At 40.5% G+C, this 15,910-nt stretch overlaps 1 protein-coding gene across 4 annotated transcripts in view; it reads right to left on the bottom strand.

Moving 5' to 3' along the window:
- MPP7 (membrane palmitoylated protein 7) overlaps positions 1-15,910 on the bottom strand; it is a 146,304-nt gene that overhangs the window by 87,886 nt on the left and 42,508 nt on the right. For all 4 annotated transcript variants that reach the window (XM_032181658.1, XM_032181659.1, XM_032181660.1 and 1 more), the window contains exon 4: positions 3,813-3,931. In XM_032181658.1, coding sequence (XP_032037549.1) covers positions 3,813-3,931 — 119 coding nt within the window. The remainder of the gene's footprint in view (positions 1-3,812; positions 3,932-15,910) is intronic.

Below are 15,910 nucleotides of genomic sequence, written 5' to 3'. Positions count from 1 at the left end.
GCAGTCATAATTAAACCAGACTAGATTCACCAAATATTCCTTACTCTTTGCAGTAGCCATATTCTTCGCCAATGCCACATACTGCCTTTTTGGCTTGTTGGATGTCTGATCCCTTCCCTATCAAGGGGAGGAACAATACCACTCGTGGCTTTGTTTTCATAATGCAAAGTACAGCACTGGCTAAAGATCTGTCCATGCTCTGAGCTGGCCAAAGCCAATTGGTAAACTGTAATTGGCTAAAAAGTACGTCGGTAGCAGCCTAACAGCTCAACTTACTCAGTCTTTGAGCATTACACCCACAGCGAGAAACGTTGAAGGCTACAGTGGAAGCAAAAGCTTCATCTTGGAGCTCAGCAGACAAACAGTAAAATGTGTCCAGTGCACTAACAGCAAGCAAACACACATGGAAACTCTTGTAGCTCCTCTGAAAATGAGCTAAAGGAGTAGTTAGAACAGATCTTTATTTATACATTTTCCTCTTAAAAAAAAAAAAAAAAAAAAAAAAAGAGAGACAAAAACACAAAAAAATGACCACCAACACAACCAGAGTAAACGTGTACTATCCAAAATTTCAGCTAGGTTAGTAGTCATATTTTCTTAGTTCTTTTCTATGAATCTCTACAGAATTACTGGGATCTCAACCATATAAAAAGTAATGAGAAGGTTGAAGATTTTTGGTTGAACTTAAGAGAGTTATGTAATAAGACAAGGAAGTAATAAATTGAGTGAAGCAGAGACAAACTTTGAACATTCACTATCCAGAGCCAGCTTTCTCTTCCAAACTGTCAACAATAGTTGTGGGTTCCTTCTTCTCTATACTTTGCGAACTAAAATCTAATCAACAGATTCTTTTATTGAGAAAAAAGAATGCAAGACCAGTTGCATCAGTTCTTGCCGGTTTTACTTACTACAATAGGAATGTACTGTAGGGAACCATCCAGTATTTGCAGGGGAACGGACTGGATGATCTAATACAACTTTTCCATTTCTGACTTCTTAGAACAGCTCAGCCTGATCCAAGTTCACAAAGGGATTTCTATCCAACAGCACTGAATGAAGAGAAACCCGAGGCAAGGATTTTTCTTTTCAATATCAAGAGAACCAGAGCAGCAAACCATACGCCATCACATACAACCATGCAGAAAACACTGTGACTATTAAATACCCATAAAACGCAGAATATCTGTACAAAGCGGTACAAAGTTGATTTTATACTTAAACATTTCAAGTAATTTGGAGCGCATTATACATTTTAAAACTTAGAAAACAGCTCTGTTCCAATATTTGCAATTATTAAATACTAAGGTAATAAGTTCAGTTTGAAATTTTTATGAAGCTGTGTGCCTATTTTAAATAGATAAATAGTAGTGCCCAATTAGTAGTATATCAGTGCTAATTTTATTTCTATTTATGAAGTTTAAAACCCACAGATACCAGGATCACAACATCCTTGGCTCTAAGCTAGTGCTTCTTTTTTATTCCGAAATATCTGTCATCATTCTCTGCCTAAGGAATTAAAAACATTTGTCTTTGCAAGTATGGTTGACTTTAAGAAGTTACTGCTAGGAAAAACAGCCTTTCAAATAAGATACCAGAACCCAGAAAGAAAGGTTTGGCACTTCTGAAGCCTTGTAATAGGGAAAAGCTATGGAAGATGAGATTCTCTCTTTTGCTCTTAGTTTCATTCCAAAAAGCCATGCACTGCCTTCTCTGAAACTTGATAACACACTGGATAATCCTTTTAAAATGTGTTAGAGGTCAAACAAATACTATAAGTTTCAGATACAACCTAAGGGCAGGAGTATGAACTAGATAACCTTTTAAAAGGCCTTCATGCCTGATTTTCTGTAGCTGAACAACACAGAAATCAAAAGGCGAGGTCTCATAGCCCATGCCATACACTGAGTCAGACTAGATGCTGGTAACAGTCTCAGTTCTTGTAATTAAAAATCTCTGTCTTTTGAGTCAAATTAGCACAGTGCATTAAAGAATAAGTGCTACTACTGAACACGAAAGATGCATTTTCAAAAATTAAATCTATTTGAAGACAGTGTGAGCCCTAAAAGGACTTCACCATAACTGTTCACAGGTTAGGAGTTAAATATATACTTCATTTGTGGCCCTAAAACTTACAAGATAAATAAGATGGTTGGAATACTTCAACAGCTTCTTGCTGTAACTGCAATGAAATGTCCACTTACTGACCCCCAAAATTTCCCGACTGCCTCAAGAAACCTTTTTCATTCAATTCTCATCCAGTAAGACCAATCCACCCTGCAGTAACAAACAACATGATATTAGGGCATGTACGAGAGCCCATCTTTTTCAAGGTAAGTGTAATAGCTACAGTCATAGCTACAGCCATGCTAACTTTGTTTATTTTGGGGATAGGCAAAAGGAAGCAAGTGAATGAGTTAAAAGGTTTTGGTTTTGCCTCAATACAAAATTAAGAGCAAATGTTGAAATTTTAATGTTTCACAGATCCACACTCATTTTCAGCCAGCCTTCTTTAATTCCCAATCCAGAAAGAAAACTAACTTAGCTACTGACCTAATATTTAATTTAGATTCACACGGCCATCAGCCTATATTTGAAACATAACCGGTGCTCCCCTTTCAGTGGTGATCTTAGCAAGCTGAGCAGACAGCTGAATCCAAGCAGTAAGAAGTGTAGGAATCGCTGTGCTTCAGAAACTTTGATGAAATTCTTTAGGCAAATGAGTATTGAAAAGCACTGTTCTGCTGCTTGTTGTTTTTGTGTATCTGCTACCAGACAGTACTTGTGTTTATTTTCATATGTAATTCTGCAGGTAATTTGAAAACTTTGCCCAAGTACAACATTTTTATTTATTTATTTATTTATTTTCCTGGAATAAGATAGCTGAAAGAAAGGGAAAAAGGTGACTTCTAAAATCTACATAAAATAATCTCAGTTGCTTCTGTTTTAAGCCTCCTCTCACGCAATGACTGACAACTGTAACAAACTCTGCTCAATTATGTGCAATCTGGATATATTCATCGTATGGGTTACCACCACCTACTGACTCCTTTGAGACCTCAGAATTTCCTTACAGCTCAAATTAGCTCCATACTAGAGACCTGAGCCGCACTTACCATGTTGGAGGAGTGGAACGTTTGTAACCAGCTGTTTGGTCCCATTTTTCTTCTTCAAGCAATTTCAACGTTATTGGGGTTGCTCTGTGTACTCCCGTGGCATGCTTTGATTTTTTGTTGCTGCTCATTTTCATAGCAGGACACTTTACTCAAGTATTCTTCCAAACTTATTTTAGGTCGTACTTTAGTCCAACATATTTATGTGCAAAACAATTTTAAATGGAGGCAAGCCAATAAAAGAAACAGCTTACTAGAATTTCAGTTGACTTTGTTAAAGGAAATTATTTTAAATTAATGTGGCTACTGAACTGTTGCCATACTTGACCTCAGAAAATATATTCCTTCTAATTTTTGCTGTGAACATTTATTTATTTAAGCTAAACTCCAGGTCTTGAATGTTGACCATAAAGAAGGCTCAGATTTCCTGCTACTATTTCGTACTCTCTTTTTCTAAACAAGGGCAAACAACATATGTTTGCTGCATTAGCATTATACTGCCAAAACATCACTCTTAAATGAAATCATCTATGTATTTTTGGTAGAATCTTATTTAACAACTTCCACCCCTGACAGAAACAGAGTTAAAACAAGGCTGTTTTGTTTTCACTGAGCAAGTTTGATCACTGGTTTACTAGATGGCGCTCAAAACATTTTTCCATATGCTCTTCTCAAAGAGAAACTGACTTAAATGTGGTTTACCTTCACCAATGAATGAAGGCTTTTTTCACCAAACATATCCCAGAGGAAGGTCAGGTCTTCCTGGCTGTCCACATGTGGCTGCAGCTGGGCTGGCAATGCAGCCAGCAGCTCATACAGACCTATAAAATGAAAATAAAACACAGAGTGTAATCTAGGGGTGATCTCATTAATTTCACTTAACAGTTCTGTGTAATTGGCTGCCTGGAGCATGTCATTTTAACTGAATAGGGAGTCTGGAGGACCCAGCACAACATTAACTCGTAGAACCAAAAGGAACATTTTTTAAAAATTACTAAGAAGCAAGTATTAGCAGTGTACTTTTTACCTTGTCACAGTTGTCAAGCTTCTATATCCGTATGTATTTACACAAGGTTACAGAGAAAATTCGTAAAGTTTTTTTTTTTTTTTAAAAAAAGACAAAACGAGAAAAAAACATACATTCCTTTGCTTAATCGTTATTCCATTTCCCTTGATGTTAGCCAAAGAGTGAAATGAGTCATGAATAGGAAAAACTTCCTTAAAAGAACAGAAACTGGATAGGGTGGTCCATTAAAAAAGGGTTCGTGGTTTCTCTAAATATTTCTTGCTAATATATTGCTTAATATTTTTTTTATCCCGTGTTCAGTAGGAGCCTACAGCAAGACAAAAGGAACCGCTCTGTTTTGCAGCGCTACACCTCAAAAAACAAAGCCAGCGCAGCTTTCCCAGAGGCACCCCCAGAGAGCGACGTTTCGGGAACGTTTTGCATTCGCAGGTATCCAGGGCCCTGCGTAGGGTTAAAGCAATCGCTGCTCCCAGTTTTTTGTGGCACACCTCGGCAGCGGGCTCGGAGGGGCAGACAGTAGCGCAGTGTTCCACGGTAGCATGCAGCAGCAAATATCCATCATGCACACAGGCCATCAAGCTGCTGTCCAAGAAATGTAGCAACAGTGTTTGCAGCAGCCCTCTTTAGGGAGGTAACCTGGCACGAGCTGATATCAATTCATAGCACATGTTGAATTTTCCACTGGGATTACTTGGGGTAAAAAGGACAAAATGCCTTTTTCTCCTGTCTGCTGTCTACAAAAACACCAAGAGTCTCCCGGGATCCAAGATACATGGTCCTGCTATTATTTTTAGTCTGACTAAGTGCTGCTGTTCCTCACAAGGACGGATTTACAAGATATTCTACCAGCAAAGAAGGTTATTGTGAGTTATAGGTTGCCCATCATTATTATGCCTATTATCTCCCTAAAACTCCATCTCAAGTATTTATCAGTAAACATAATTTCACTGCCTTTCCAGGCACCACACATCCCCTTTCAAAATTACATCCAGCACCTTCGGGATCCGATTATTTAACGTTTTTGTCCTTTTACTGTCTTTCAGTAAAATATTCTGGAAAAAAAAACGTTCCTTCCAGATACATTCTTTTTGTGGTCCAAGTGTTTTGGTGGTTGACATTCATTTTCTTAGAATCTCGCTTTTATTTAAATCTGCTCTTGTTTATCCTTCAGAAATACTGTAAAAAGAGGATATAACTCAAACCACTACAATTTTGCATGGGTAGAAAAAGAAACCCAAGCCTTGCCTACCAAGACTCCACCAATGACTGAACAAACACCCGAGGAACAGAGGGCTGAATTATGAAATATTAGACTTTCAGCACTTTGTTAAAAAAAATAATAATTATAACTTAAGAATAACTTTTTCAGAGTTTCTCTGGATGTCACAGTAGCTGAGAAATGACGTCAACAGTATTTCAGGTGAGGAATTAAGTACATAAGAAGAACAAATATTAAAACTGCAAAAAATAAGCTATCACTAATTCAATTTACCGTGTCCTTAAGAAGTTCATTTAGGTAATTAAAATTTCTTTACACTCAGCTTTTATTTGTGCACATGGCCACTTTGTTAATGTCAATACATTTACCTTAGAATAACGTGAAGATTGTTTAAAAATGGGATGAAAAATTGAAGGTAAGCTTATACTGTGGCGTAAGTGTTCAGGAACAATTCACATGTGCCATTCAGAGGGAAGAAGATACTACCTTCAGCCATTCCCTTCACGTTAGAGATGCACAAGAAGATTAAGGGCTTAAATTTCACATATCATCTACTGTCAAACTATTCTATGCTTGTAACCACTGCCCCTCAAACCTTTGATAATTAATTCCCCAGTGAAAGTAAAAGTTTCCTGATGGCCTAATTCTTACGGTAGCAATATGGGGTGAGACTGAATCTGCCCGTAAAGAGACTTGGTTTTATGCACAGAACTGCTTGTGATCCAGGACAGGGTAATCCTGCAGGTGCTTGCATACCTTATGGCTTCAACATCCAGCTCAAAAGGTGCTGTGGGCTTCATTTCCTCTTAGAGCCCCAAATTCCCCTTCTGGGGAAATGGGTGGCTGTGTCTCAGCATCCCCATTGCTAGCTTCCATGGAAATGTACCCCCTTTATGCAGCTCTTCTGGAGTTACATGAGGCAGGTGCATTTTTTCCAGTCCTAAGGTTATGTTTCAAATGCTGCCCTGCTTTACCTCTGCAGTCCAATGTTTGTAGCTTTCACCCTGAAGGTGAAAAAAAATCAGAATCCAGCTCTTCTCTGCAGCAAAAGAGCCCCAGCCACCCACCATGCCAAGGAACACTGCTCACCTGCTCCTTACACTCCTCTTGAAACCAAGCATTATGTAGCTAAGATAATAAAATAAAATAAAATAAAATAAAATAAAATAAAATAAAATAAAATAAAATAAAATAAAATAAAATAAAATAAAATAAAATAAAATAAAATAGTCAAACAAAACTTCAGCAGGAAGAGGACTTGAGGTTTTTAGCTGGAGAGAGCAGATGGTAAAGACCAAAGTTAAAATACTGACACTCCAAAATGGAGCTCAGCTCTACCCTCTTTTTAAACACAACATGACAGCAGCAGAAGGTGCTGGTCCCTATGAAGGCTTAGCTTCACATAAGTGCATTTTTTCTTGCTCCTTCTGCAGTGCCCAGTGCCATGGAATCAAAATTTCTCAGATGGGCATTAAGGTTTTGTATATAAAGAAAACCTGCGTATTGTTCTTCTGCCCCTTGCACCAACTCCTTAAGAGCTAGAAGGTGGCATTTGATTTGTGTCTCAGCCAGACAAAATGCATCGTTCCGATGTACTGCAGTGTAAAGAGATAGTGACAAGTGTACAGCTAGCAGATGGGATTTAAAAGCAAGTACTTTTGTGATAGGGACAGGGACCAGGTAATTTGTCGGCCTGCCATAAATTGGTAATGACTTCAGTTGACTGCAGACATATCGGCCTCGCTGAAATGACCACGGACTTGTCACATCCACCTTTCTGACACCTGAACAGCAGAAGATCAAGCCTCTGCTGCCCTGCAGCTGTCACTATGTGGAGTTGCTTCCATGCAGCACGGTAAGCAATCCAAATTTAACACCGGAGATTGTGCCTTAGCCCATCCTCAAACCGACCCCTGCAAAGCTACGAAATAGCATCTCAGGTGCTCCTGGAGGCCAGAGCCAGAGGCTGCAGCAATCAGTGTAAGTAGCTCACTGGTTTTACTGCACTCAGGCTGTTGAAAGCCGATTGTTGTGTTTTTAAATCCTTTTAGTAGAAATTAGAAATACTGAAATGCTGCTGCACTGAGCTTCATCGTCATAGGCATATCCCCTGGACTGAGATGGGCCGCTACGGGAATTAAAAATGCTTTTTCCTTGCAGTAGCCATGGGCTGAGACACAGCTCCACAACTGAGAGCTGAACGCTGCTGTCCTAAGCGCGTGGCTGCCAGCCCTCAGCTGGGCTATCAGTCTCAGGGCGATGCTTTCTTCTCCAAGCCATCCAAAAAGCAGGGAGCTCCTAGTAAAAAAAAGTATTTTGCACACATTTTTGGAAAGATGCCTACAGTCTAAACTAACACACACACATGGAAAAAAAAAAAAAAGTTTTTAAAAGGCTCTAGAAGTTGTTTTAAAAAACAAAAATCACAAAAAGCTGAAAAAAATCCTGGGTTTTCTGAATGCCTGATGTTGGCAACACTGTAAAGAGCCTTGAAAAAAAAAATAAAAGCATTTTAAAAAAGCTTTTTTTATACAATGTTGCTATTCTACTTGGGTTCTTGTAATTTTTTTAAGTCTAGTTTGGCTAAATTTAAGCAAGTTTTATATTTAAAAGGAATCACATGTCCACTGGGATTTTCGAGTATCAAAATACTTCAGGTGTCAAAATTCAGTAGAGTAAACATGACTTACACAAGAAAAACTCATTTACTTCTATTTTTAAAAGCAGAACATTTATTCAGAGGTCTCAAATGACCTGAGCATACATTACAAAAATTAACAATGAGTTTAAGCATGAAGATGAAAGACTATTTTGCAACTATAAAAAAGGAAGCAAGTTAGGTCAGTCCTACAACTTGGGGGAAAAAATCTCACATCACAATGTAATCATCCCTGTACTTCCCCAAATCATTGAATCAGAGGAAGAAACAGGGATCTTTCTAGATGAAACATGGGCACCTAAGCCGGTGGCAGTAATGAGGGTCAATTCCAGATAAATAAGGGAACTCCTAGTTTTAGATACTGGTATGCTGATATTTATATTCATATATCCATATTCATATATTTATATTTATATAAATTAGATACAGTGCTTAAGATGAACTAAGATGTGAACTAAGTAAAACCTGTGGTGTGGCAACACTCCTGAAAGGGGCAAGCACTGCACACAGTAATATCATAAAGCCCTTGTAAGAGTAGTAGGGGTTAGGGAATGTTGGAAGGTGCTTCGGTAGCCTATTAAACCCAACTGCCTCAATCAAGAATAAAGAAATTGAATAAATTAACACCAGACATACGATACACTTTCCATGAAGTTTATTTCAACCAAGAAAAAAAAAAAAAAAAACACAGGCAAATAAAAAACAATGACTAGATAACCCTGCTTACAGAAATAATCCCTAACTATATTTACGCCAATAACCTAATACACGTACATATCTTCCTAAAACTAAAATTTACAACAGCTTGCCACAGATATAGAAACCACTCTGAAGATTTTAGACTTGTTGCAGTCTAAATTGTTGCAGAGTAACCCAAAATGGATGCAAAATAAAGCTTGTAGCGTTCAGCCAGCTTGGACTAAAGAAACAATTTCAAGGGAAAAATCCAAGTATGCTTGAAAACACAGAATTGTCCCGGCTTAGAAAGGTAATCAATAGATTTCACGCTTTTTTTCTATTAACACAGTTAAGCAGCTCCCGTCTTCAGGGTGTCTTCAGTTTTTCCTAAACTTAATTAATACAATTTAGTTTTATTAGATCTGGGGAACAGAGTGTATAATAATGACAATCTCAATTTAAAAATGTTTAACCTAACTTTGCGCATGCAATAAGATTTAAGACTGAGAAGAAATGGAAAGCTTTTAAATCAGAAACAAGAGGACATAAAGAATTTTTCCAGTTCTAGAAAATTGCTTCCTTCAGAGTGTTATATTCTATAGCAGACTGCTTGTTCCTAGGAGGAGAATAAATGGCTAAGCAATTGATGAAAGTGTTCCCGGACTGAACCACTCGCACTGCGGATTCCAGATGCTCTACATTCTTGACATCAGAATGGAAAAATTTACTGTTAGTCTAGAGAAATTTAATATCACCATTCTTGTCATATCCTTCATAGCTTCATTATTAGGACAAGTCTGTGGAAGCTATAAACTAGCGCTAAATGATAAAAAATATGGTCTCTGCGTTCCATCACTCCTGCACATTACAAGAAAACACCAGCTTTGTTTTGGTTAGCAGAAGGAAAAGAACGGAGACAAATGGACGTGCGTTTGCTTTCGTATGTTAATTAATTTCCTGAATTAGCATTCTGGACAACGATGCCAGACTTCAAATCAAAAATTTTTACTGTAACCGAGGGGTAATAAACACTAAAGAACATATATCTAAGCCCAGAACAACACTGTAAAATTTTATTGTATTAATAAAACGGGACACACCAACCTTTAAATTTTCCACTTTGTCAAAGGTAAAATAATCAGCACCATTTGCTGCCTTTTATAAGAAGCTGATATTTTTTCACATTTGAACTGTACTTTACAGTTCAATAAAGGATCAGACACACTCTCCTTACACAAAGCAAACAGCCCTGCAACAGAAACCCTTGTTCTGACATCACTGCTGCTGCACAGTAAAATCAAAGTCACTACCACCGAATGTCGAAAGTTGTTTCACTCTCGGGTTTGAGATCTGTCTCCATGCACAGGTCCACATCAAAACATTCTGGGCAGATACGGATTAGGACAGACATACTCCACTGCCCTGTCAGCCTCCAGCTGTAGGATGACCACTGGGTCTGCTACAAATACTTCTTTTTTATGTTCTTAATTCCCCTGAGTGTGTAGGCTTCCTGACGCTGCAAGAAGGCTTTATCACTGATTCCTTAAGAAAAATTGTTCAATGTGATTCTATCACATACATTTTTTTTTAATTTTGCAATTTAGTGTCCCATAAAAAATATTTAATCTAATTTCCAGAAGATACAGAATACTGAATAACCGGATAACTGTAATATGCAGGTCATCAGCACCCCTGAAAAACGTACTATTTTGTTTTATTTACTAACTCACCAAGAAGCAAAATGCTAAAATTGTTACAGGTGGCACTAATTAAAATGTCAATGTTCTATTTTTTTTCCTAATGAAAGCAAGACTTTTGTAACACATACCCTCAGAAAACCAGATTACACGTTCAGTAAGGGCAGTACAGTATTTTAACTTCCCAATTGTACCCAATTTTTATTCCTCCACGCTGGAGTAATTTGTTAACCCGCCTTAAAGCAACGTTATGACAGAAAACGCTGAAAGTAAGCAATCGTTTAAACCCATCACTTTTAAAAATATTATTTCCTTCAAAATGGAAAAGTCTTTAGTTTTGGAACTTGGCTACAGGAGCTAAAGAATCCGCAGTTGTTTGAAACCGTTATTGGTCTTTTAGGATTTGTCTCAACATGTGTATTTCAGATTTAGCACACCGCATACCGGCGCGCTCTGATTCGAGTTAAGCAGTTGATCCCTACTCGCGCTCGGGTAGTGCGAGACCGAGTTCTTGCTTGTACAGCTCATCAAACCTGGTTCAAAACCGAAACCCCTCAAAATATCCTTACGAGGCTCTCCATCAACACAGAGACGTTGAAAATTCATAAAAATACTTTCAGGAGCATTAAGAAGCTCTATTATTTGCAGGACTAATACAAACAGAGCTGAGTTAAAGTGACCTATCAAGCCAAATTAATGAGCAGCTCGTGGAGAGCTCGTACAAAGACCTGACGTGCATATTTGCAAAAAGTCTTGGCTCCTCCAAAGAAGCCTGCATACTACGACACCTTGAATAACCTTGAGTAACTGACTGGTCCTTTGTACAGACGTCAGCCTGGGGAGCCTTAAGTATTTATATCTAGATCTTCATCAACACTAGAGGAGGCAATAGCAAGGCTCTGGCAGGCAGTCAGGAAAGAACTCATTCCAGCACTAGGATGTCAGAAAAAGAATCACCGGGCATGCTCGGCATGTTTAACTCTTCAGTCACAGCCTGCAAGGGACCTGGTGCAGGGAGTGGTAAGGAATCCCAAATGTGGCGTTTTACATCTGCAAGAGGAGGCTGCAATATCCCATTAAGAGACCAAATGAAGACTTCTGACAACAGAAGTCAAGACTATTTTTAGCTCAGTTGTCCCTAAAAATACTGGAAGGACCATTTGATTACCGTGTAGCTCAGCCTCCCATACTGTGTCTTAAGAATGGGTGACAACATCCTACAATCTATACGATAGAGATGGCAGCACTGATGCCCAAAAAATGCTTTAAAGTCTATCCTTGCACTATTGTGTCTCATTGTACAACTGAGTTTAAAGTTTAATGCTCACAACAAGTTATACCATCCCCTCAGTCATATAAGCACACACAAGCACACAAATATTGATCCACGAGTCTACACGGTTATATAGGAATATAAAGAAGAGTCAAGTACATCTCTGAAGTCTCAAAGTTAAGTCTAAAAAAGGAAAGTAGGAGTGACAAAATTTTGTATTTTATCCCCTAAAATATACACTGCACTGAGGTGTGCTTTTTTGCATTTTTTTGTTTGTTTTTAACCAATGTGGTACCGTAAAAGCAAAATCGAACTTGAACCCATGTTCCACAACAAGCAACTAACAACTGCTAGCAGGGAAGCGTCTCACTACCTCAAAGCAGTACTGAGTTTCCTTCAGATTAACAGCTTTAGCTTTTATTAAAACAGGCAATACTTGACCCGACGTTGGGCTGAGAAGCCACAGAACCTTTCATCTGACAGCAAACGCACACAATCTGCTCCGCTTGCCGAGCCGGATTCTGGCAGCGTTACCCTTGTGCGTTACAGCATCGCAGTCTGCTCTCGTCAAAGGACTTCTGGCAAAAGGGGGAATTGTCAACCCTCACTGTAATTACAGCTTCTCGTCCAACGAGAGGAGCTATACATTTAAAGACTCTGGTTAGAAACAATAAATACTTTCAAATTTACCGCAAAACTACGCATTGCTCACCAAAGAGAAAAAAAAAAAAGAAAAAAAAAAAGTTATATTCCTGCTGCCAGCCCATTTGAAATTAAATTTGTGTCCAAGAGCTGTAACAGTTTTAAGGAGTTTACCACCAGTAAATATCACTGCACACATTTTCTGATTCCACACGGGTGAATCAGTCTCACATAACATAAAGCATTACGCCAAAACAGAAGAGTTGAGAGAAATTTCATTCTGCTTTGAACAAATTTTCCAACACTCACCAGAAATGTGTTGATACCAAAATACCCTTTTTCCCCCATACCAGAAAGTTATATTTTTAAAAATTAAACCTGATAGCAATTAAAGCTAGCCATACGCCTCATACTTTCCCACATCTTTCACGTTAGCGCTAGCCTACAAGCCATTTAATGCCTCTGGCAGCTGGAGATGGGGAGAATTCAAGGAAGCACGGTAAAATACGGCCTCTATTTAGTAACTCAGCGCAAGTTTCGCCTCAGCTAGCGTCCTGGCTGTCGTGAAATCTAGCCGCATGTGTGTGTTTCAAGGCAGGGAGCAATTCAAGCAGCCCTGTGGTGGGCACGTCGAGGCTCAGCTCCGTGCGTGCTGGGCTCTCACCCGGCCGCTGGGCCCGTCACACGTCGGCACCGAAGCGGAGGCTGCTTGGAGCCGGTCTCTGCTGCCCCGCAAGCCTTTCGCTGGCAGCCTCCAGCGGAACAGCTACTCCCAGACCTCTCCTTCATCCTTCTCCTCAGTTCCCTTTCTCTTCATCTCGTAACAACAAAGCCCCAGATCTTGGGCCACCATTTTATTGCATTTTTTTTTAAGCAGTCTGTAAAAATAGAACTCCCTGCTTGGTAGCTCCCTCCTCCTGCTAGCAACTGGTGGGGAAGGCTACGATCTGCAGCCACCGCAGCTCCGTTCGCCCTTCAGCCCCGACAAACATTTCTCATGGCTCAGCCAACTCCTCAGCTTTCTCTGCCTGTCAGTGCTTTTCCTTCTTCTCTCCATCTTTTTATCCGTTTTGTTATCAAGCACTTAGTTGAGATTATGCTAAAGCTGGCAAGCTCATTAAAGTGTATTAGTAGGAAATAAAGGGAACACATCCATACCAAAACAGAAAAGGCAAGGGTAGAGTCTTTCAATGTTCAGGTGACTGCTAAAATCATCTTTAAACTTTGTGTTGCTTGCAGCTCTCTCTCGTCACTGGCACACGACCCACATGGACTGTGGAGCTATCGAATCACTGTAAGGGTCTAGCAAAGCATTTGTACCATTATTCACTCCATCCACATCAAGGGTACGCAGCTTTAGCAGTGCAGGTAATTACTGGAGAATCCCAGAGAAATAACCAACGTTTCCAACAAGCTTCATAGCTTTTGTTTGTATAATTACAAAAGAGAAAACACCAAAACCAGGAGTCTATTAAAGCCATGGGAACTTACAATTTGGTTAGCAACAAACGTGATTTTTTCCCATTTAACAACTGGTGTGTATTCAGTTTTATACGCCTATAATATTGGGGGGAAAAAAAAACACGATCTGGCACAGCGTTAGCTGCTAATATGTCCTCAAGAAGCAGCTAATGTAAGCCTTGCACAATTTTACCCTCTATAACTTAAAATACTCAAATTCAAGAACTGTTTCTGACTTTCATTATATTTAAGCAATCTCACACAGTTTTACTGGGGACCAAACTTGGCCATTCCTTGTGATATTCCTGCTGACAACACATGAATCACTAACACAGCGTCTGCTTTGCACATTCTTGCGCTAGTTTTTAAGGACAAACAGAAAAAGCAGCTTGAGACTCGTCAGCTGAGCAAGCTCACTAAAGAGCTGTGAAGAAAGAAATCTGTAACAACTTTACTATGTTTTTCACACTAAAGCACCACCTCACAAGGCACAATGATGTCATCTTGGCTCCACCAAAGTCAGCAAGGAAGCTGCCATCAACTACCGTGAAGCCAGGAGAGCAAACAAACCTTCTGAAGCAGATACGTGAGCGCTACATCTCACAGACTTGCTTCACCTGCACAAGTGCAAACCTTCATTCTCGGTCTTTCAACTCTGTGTGGCGGGTTTGCACGCTGAGTTCAAACATGGGGAACACGGACAAACGTCAAGCTTCAGACGCAGCCTCACGCAGAGCTCAGCCCTTCAGTCGAGATGGGTGCTTTGAGATAACTTTGACCCAACGATGACGAGACAATAAGCCTTCAGAGAGGAGCAGGGCCACCTGCCTGTTGTCAACATGTAAAACCATTTAATGTGTGCACGTGTGTACGTACGTAGAAACGTGGGTGCAAACACAAACCTGTAATTCATAGGAATGTTTTCCATTTAAACATTTGATAAGAATTTTCTGACATCCCCAGATGATGCATTTCTATCAAATAGTTCTCAGTGAGCTCTCACTTCTTTTCACATCCAGGTTTACTTCCACTTCACCAGGATAGAACAGATACAGAAATAAGGCACATGGGGGTTTCAGAGTCTCAGAATAGACTCTGCAGAGACCTCCCCCACACTAAATGCATGTTTTTGTTAGGTCCCCATAACTAATTAACTCCACAGCACTCCACACCGACTCCTCTCCTGGATCAGAGCAGTTCCAGCTCATTGCAGGCAACAACACTTGTTCCCCAGGGGTCAGTGTTGGGGCCCATCCTCTTTAACGTCTTTATTGATGACTTGGATGAGGGAATTGAGAGCACCCTCAGTAAGTTTGCAGATGACACCAAGCTGGGGGGAAGTGTCGATCTGCCGGAGGGTATGGAGGCCCTGCAGAGGGACCTGGCCAGGACGGGTTGATGGGCAGAGGCCAGTGGGATGAGGTTCAACATGGCTCAGTGCTGGGTCCTGCGCTCTCGTCACAACAACCCCATGCAGCGCTACAGCCTTGGGGCAGAGTGGCTGGAAAGCTGTGATGAGGAAAAAGATCTGGGGGTGCTGATTGATGCTCACCTGAACACAAACCGGCACTTGTGCCCAGGTGGCCAAGAAGGCCAAAGGCATCCTGGCCTGTGTCAGGAATGGTGCAGCCAGCAGGAGCAGGGAGATTGATCGTCCCCCTGTACTCGGCTCTGGTGAGGCTGCACCTCGAGTGCTGTGCTCAGCTTTGGGCCCCTCACTACAAGAAGGACATCGAGGCTCTGGAGCATGTACAGAGCAGGGCTACGAAGGGCCTGGAGCACAAGTCCCATGAGGAGCGGCTGAGGGAGCTGGGGGTGTTTGGTCTGGAGAAGAGGAGGCTGAGGGGAGAGCTCATTGCTCTCTCCAACTGCCTGAAAGGAAGGTGGGGGGAGCTGGGGTCGGGCTCTTCTCACAGATAACCAGTGATGGGACTAGAGGGAATGGCCTCAAGTTGCGCCAGGAGAGGTTTAGATTGGAAATGAGGAGACATTTCTGCTGCACTGGGATGGTTTGCCCAGGGAAGTGGTGGATTCACCGTCCCTGAGGGTAATCAAGGAGAGGTTGGACGTGATGCTCAGGGACATGGTTTAGTGGGTGACACTTGTGGTAGGGGGATGGTTGGAGCAGATGATCCTGAAGGTCT

Source organism: Aythya fuligula, chromosome 2, assembly GCF_009819795.1.
Source record: "Aythya fuligula isolate bAytFul2 chromosome 2, bAytFul2.pri, whole genome shotgun sequence".
NCBI classification, from domain to species: Eukaryota; Metazoa; Chordata; class Aves; order Anseriformes; family Anatidae; genus Aythya; species Aythya fuligula.
The sequence above is the reverse complement of the archived record's forward strand: the minus strand, read 5'-3'. Positions and strand labels throughout refer to the sequence as shown.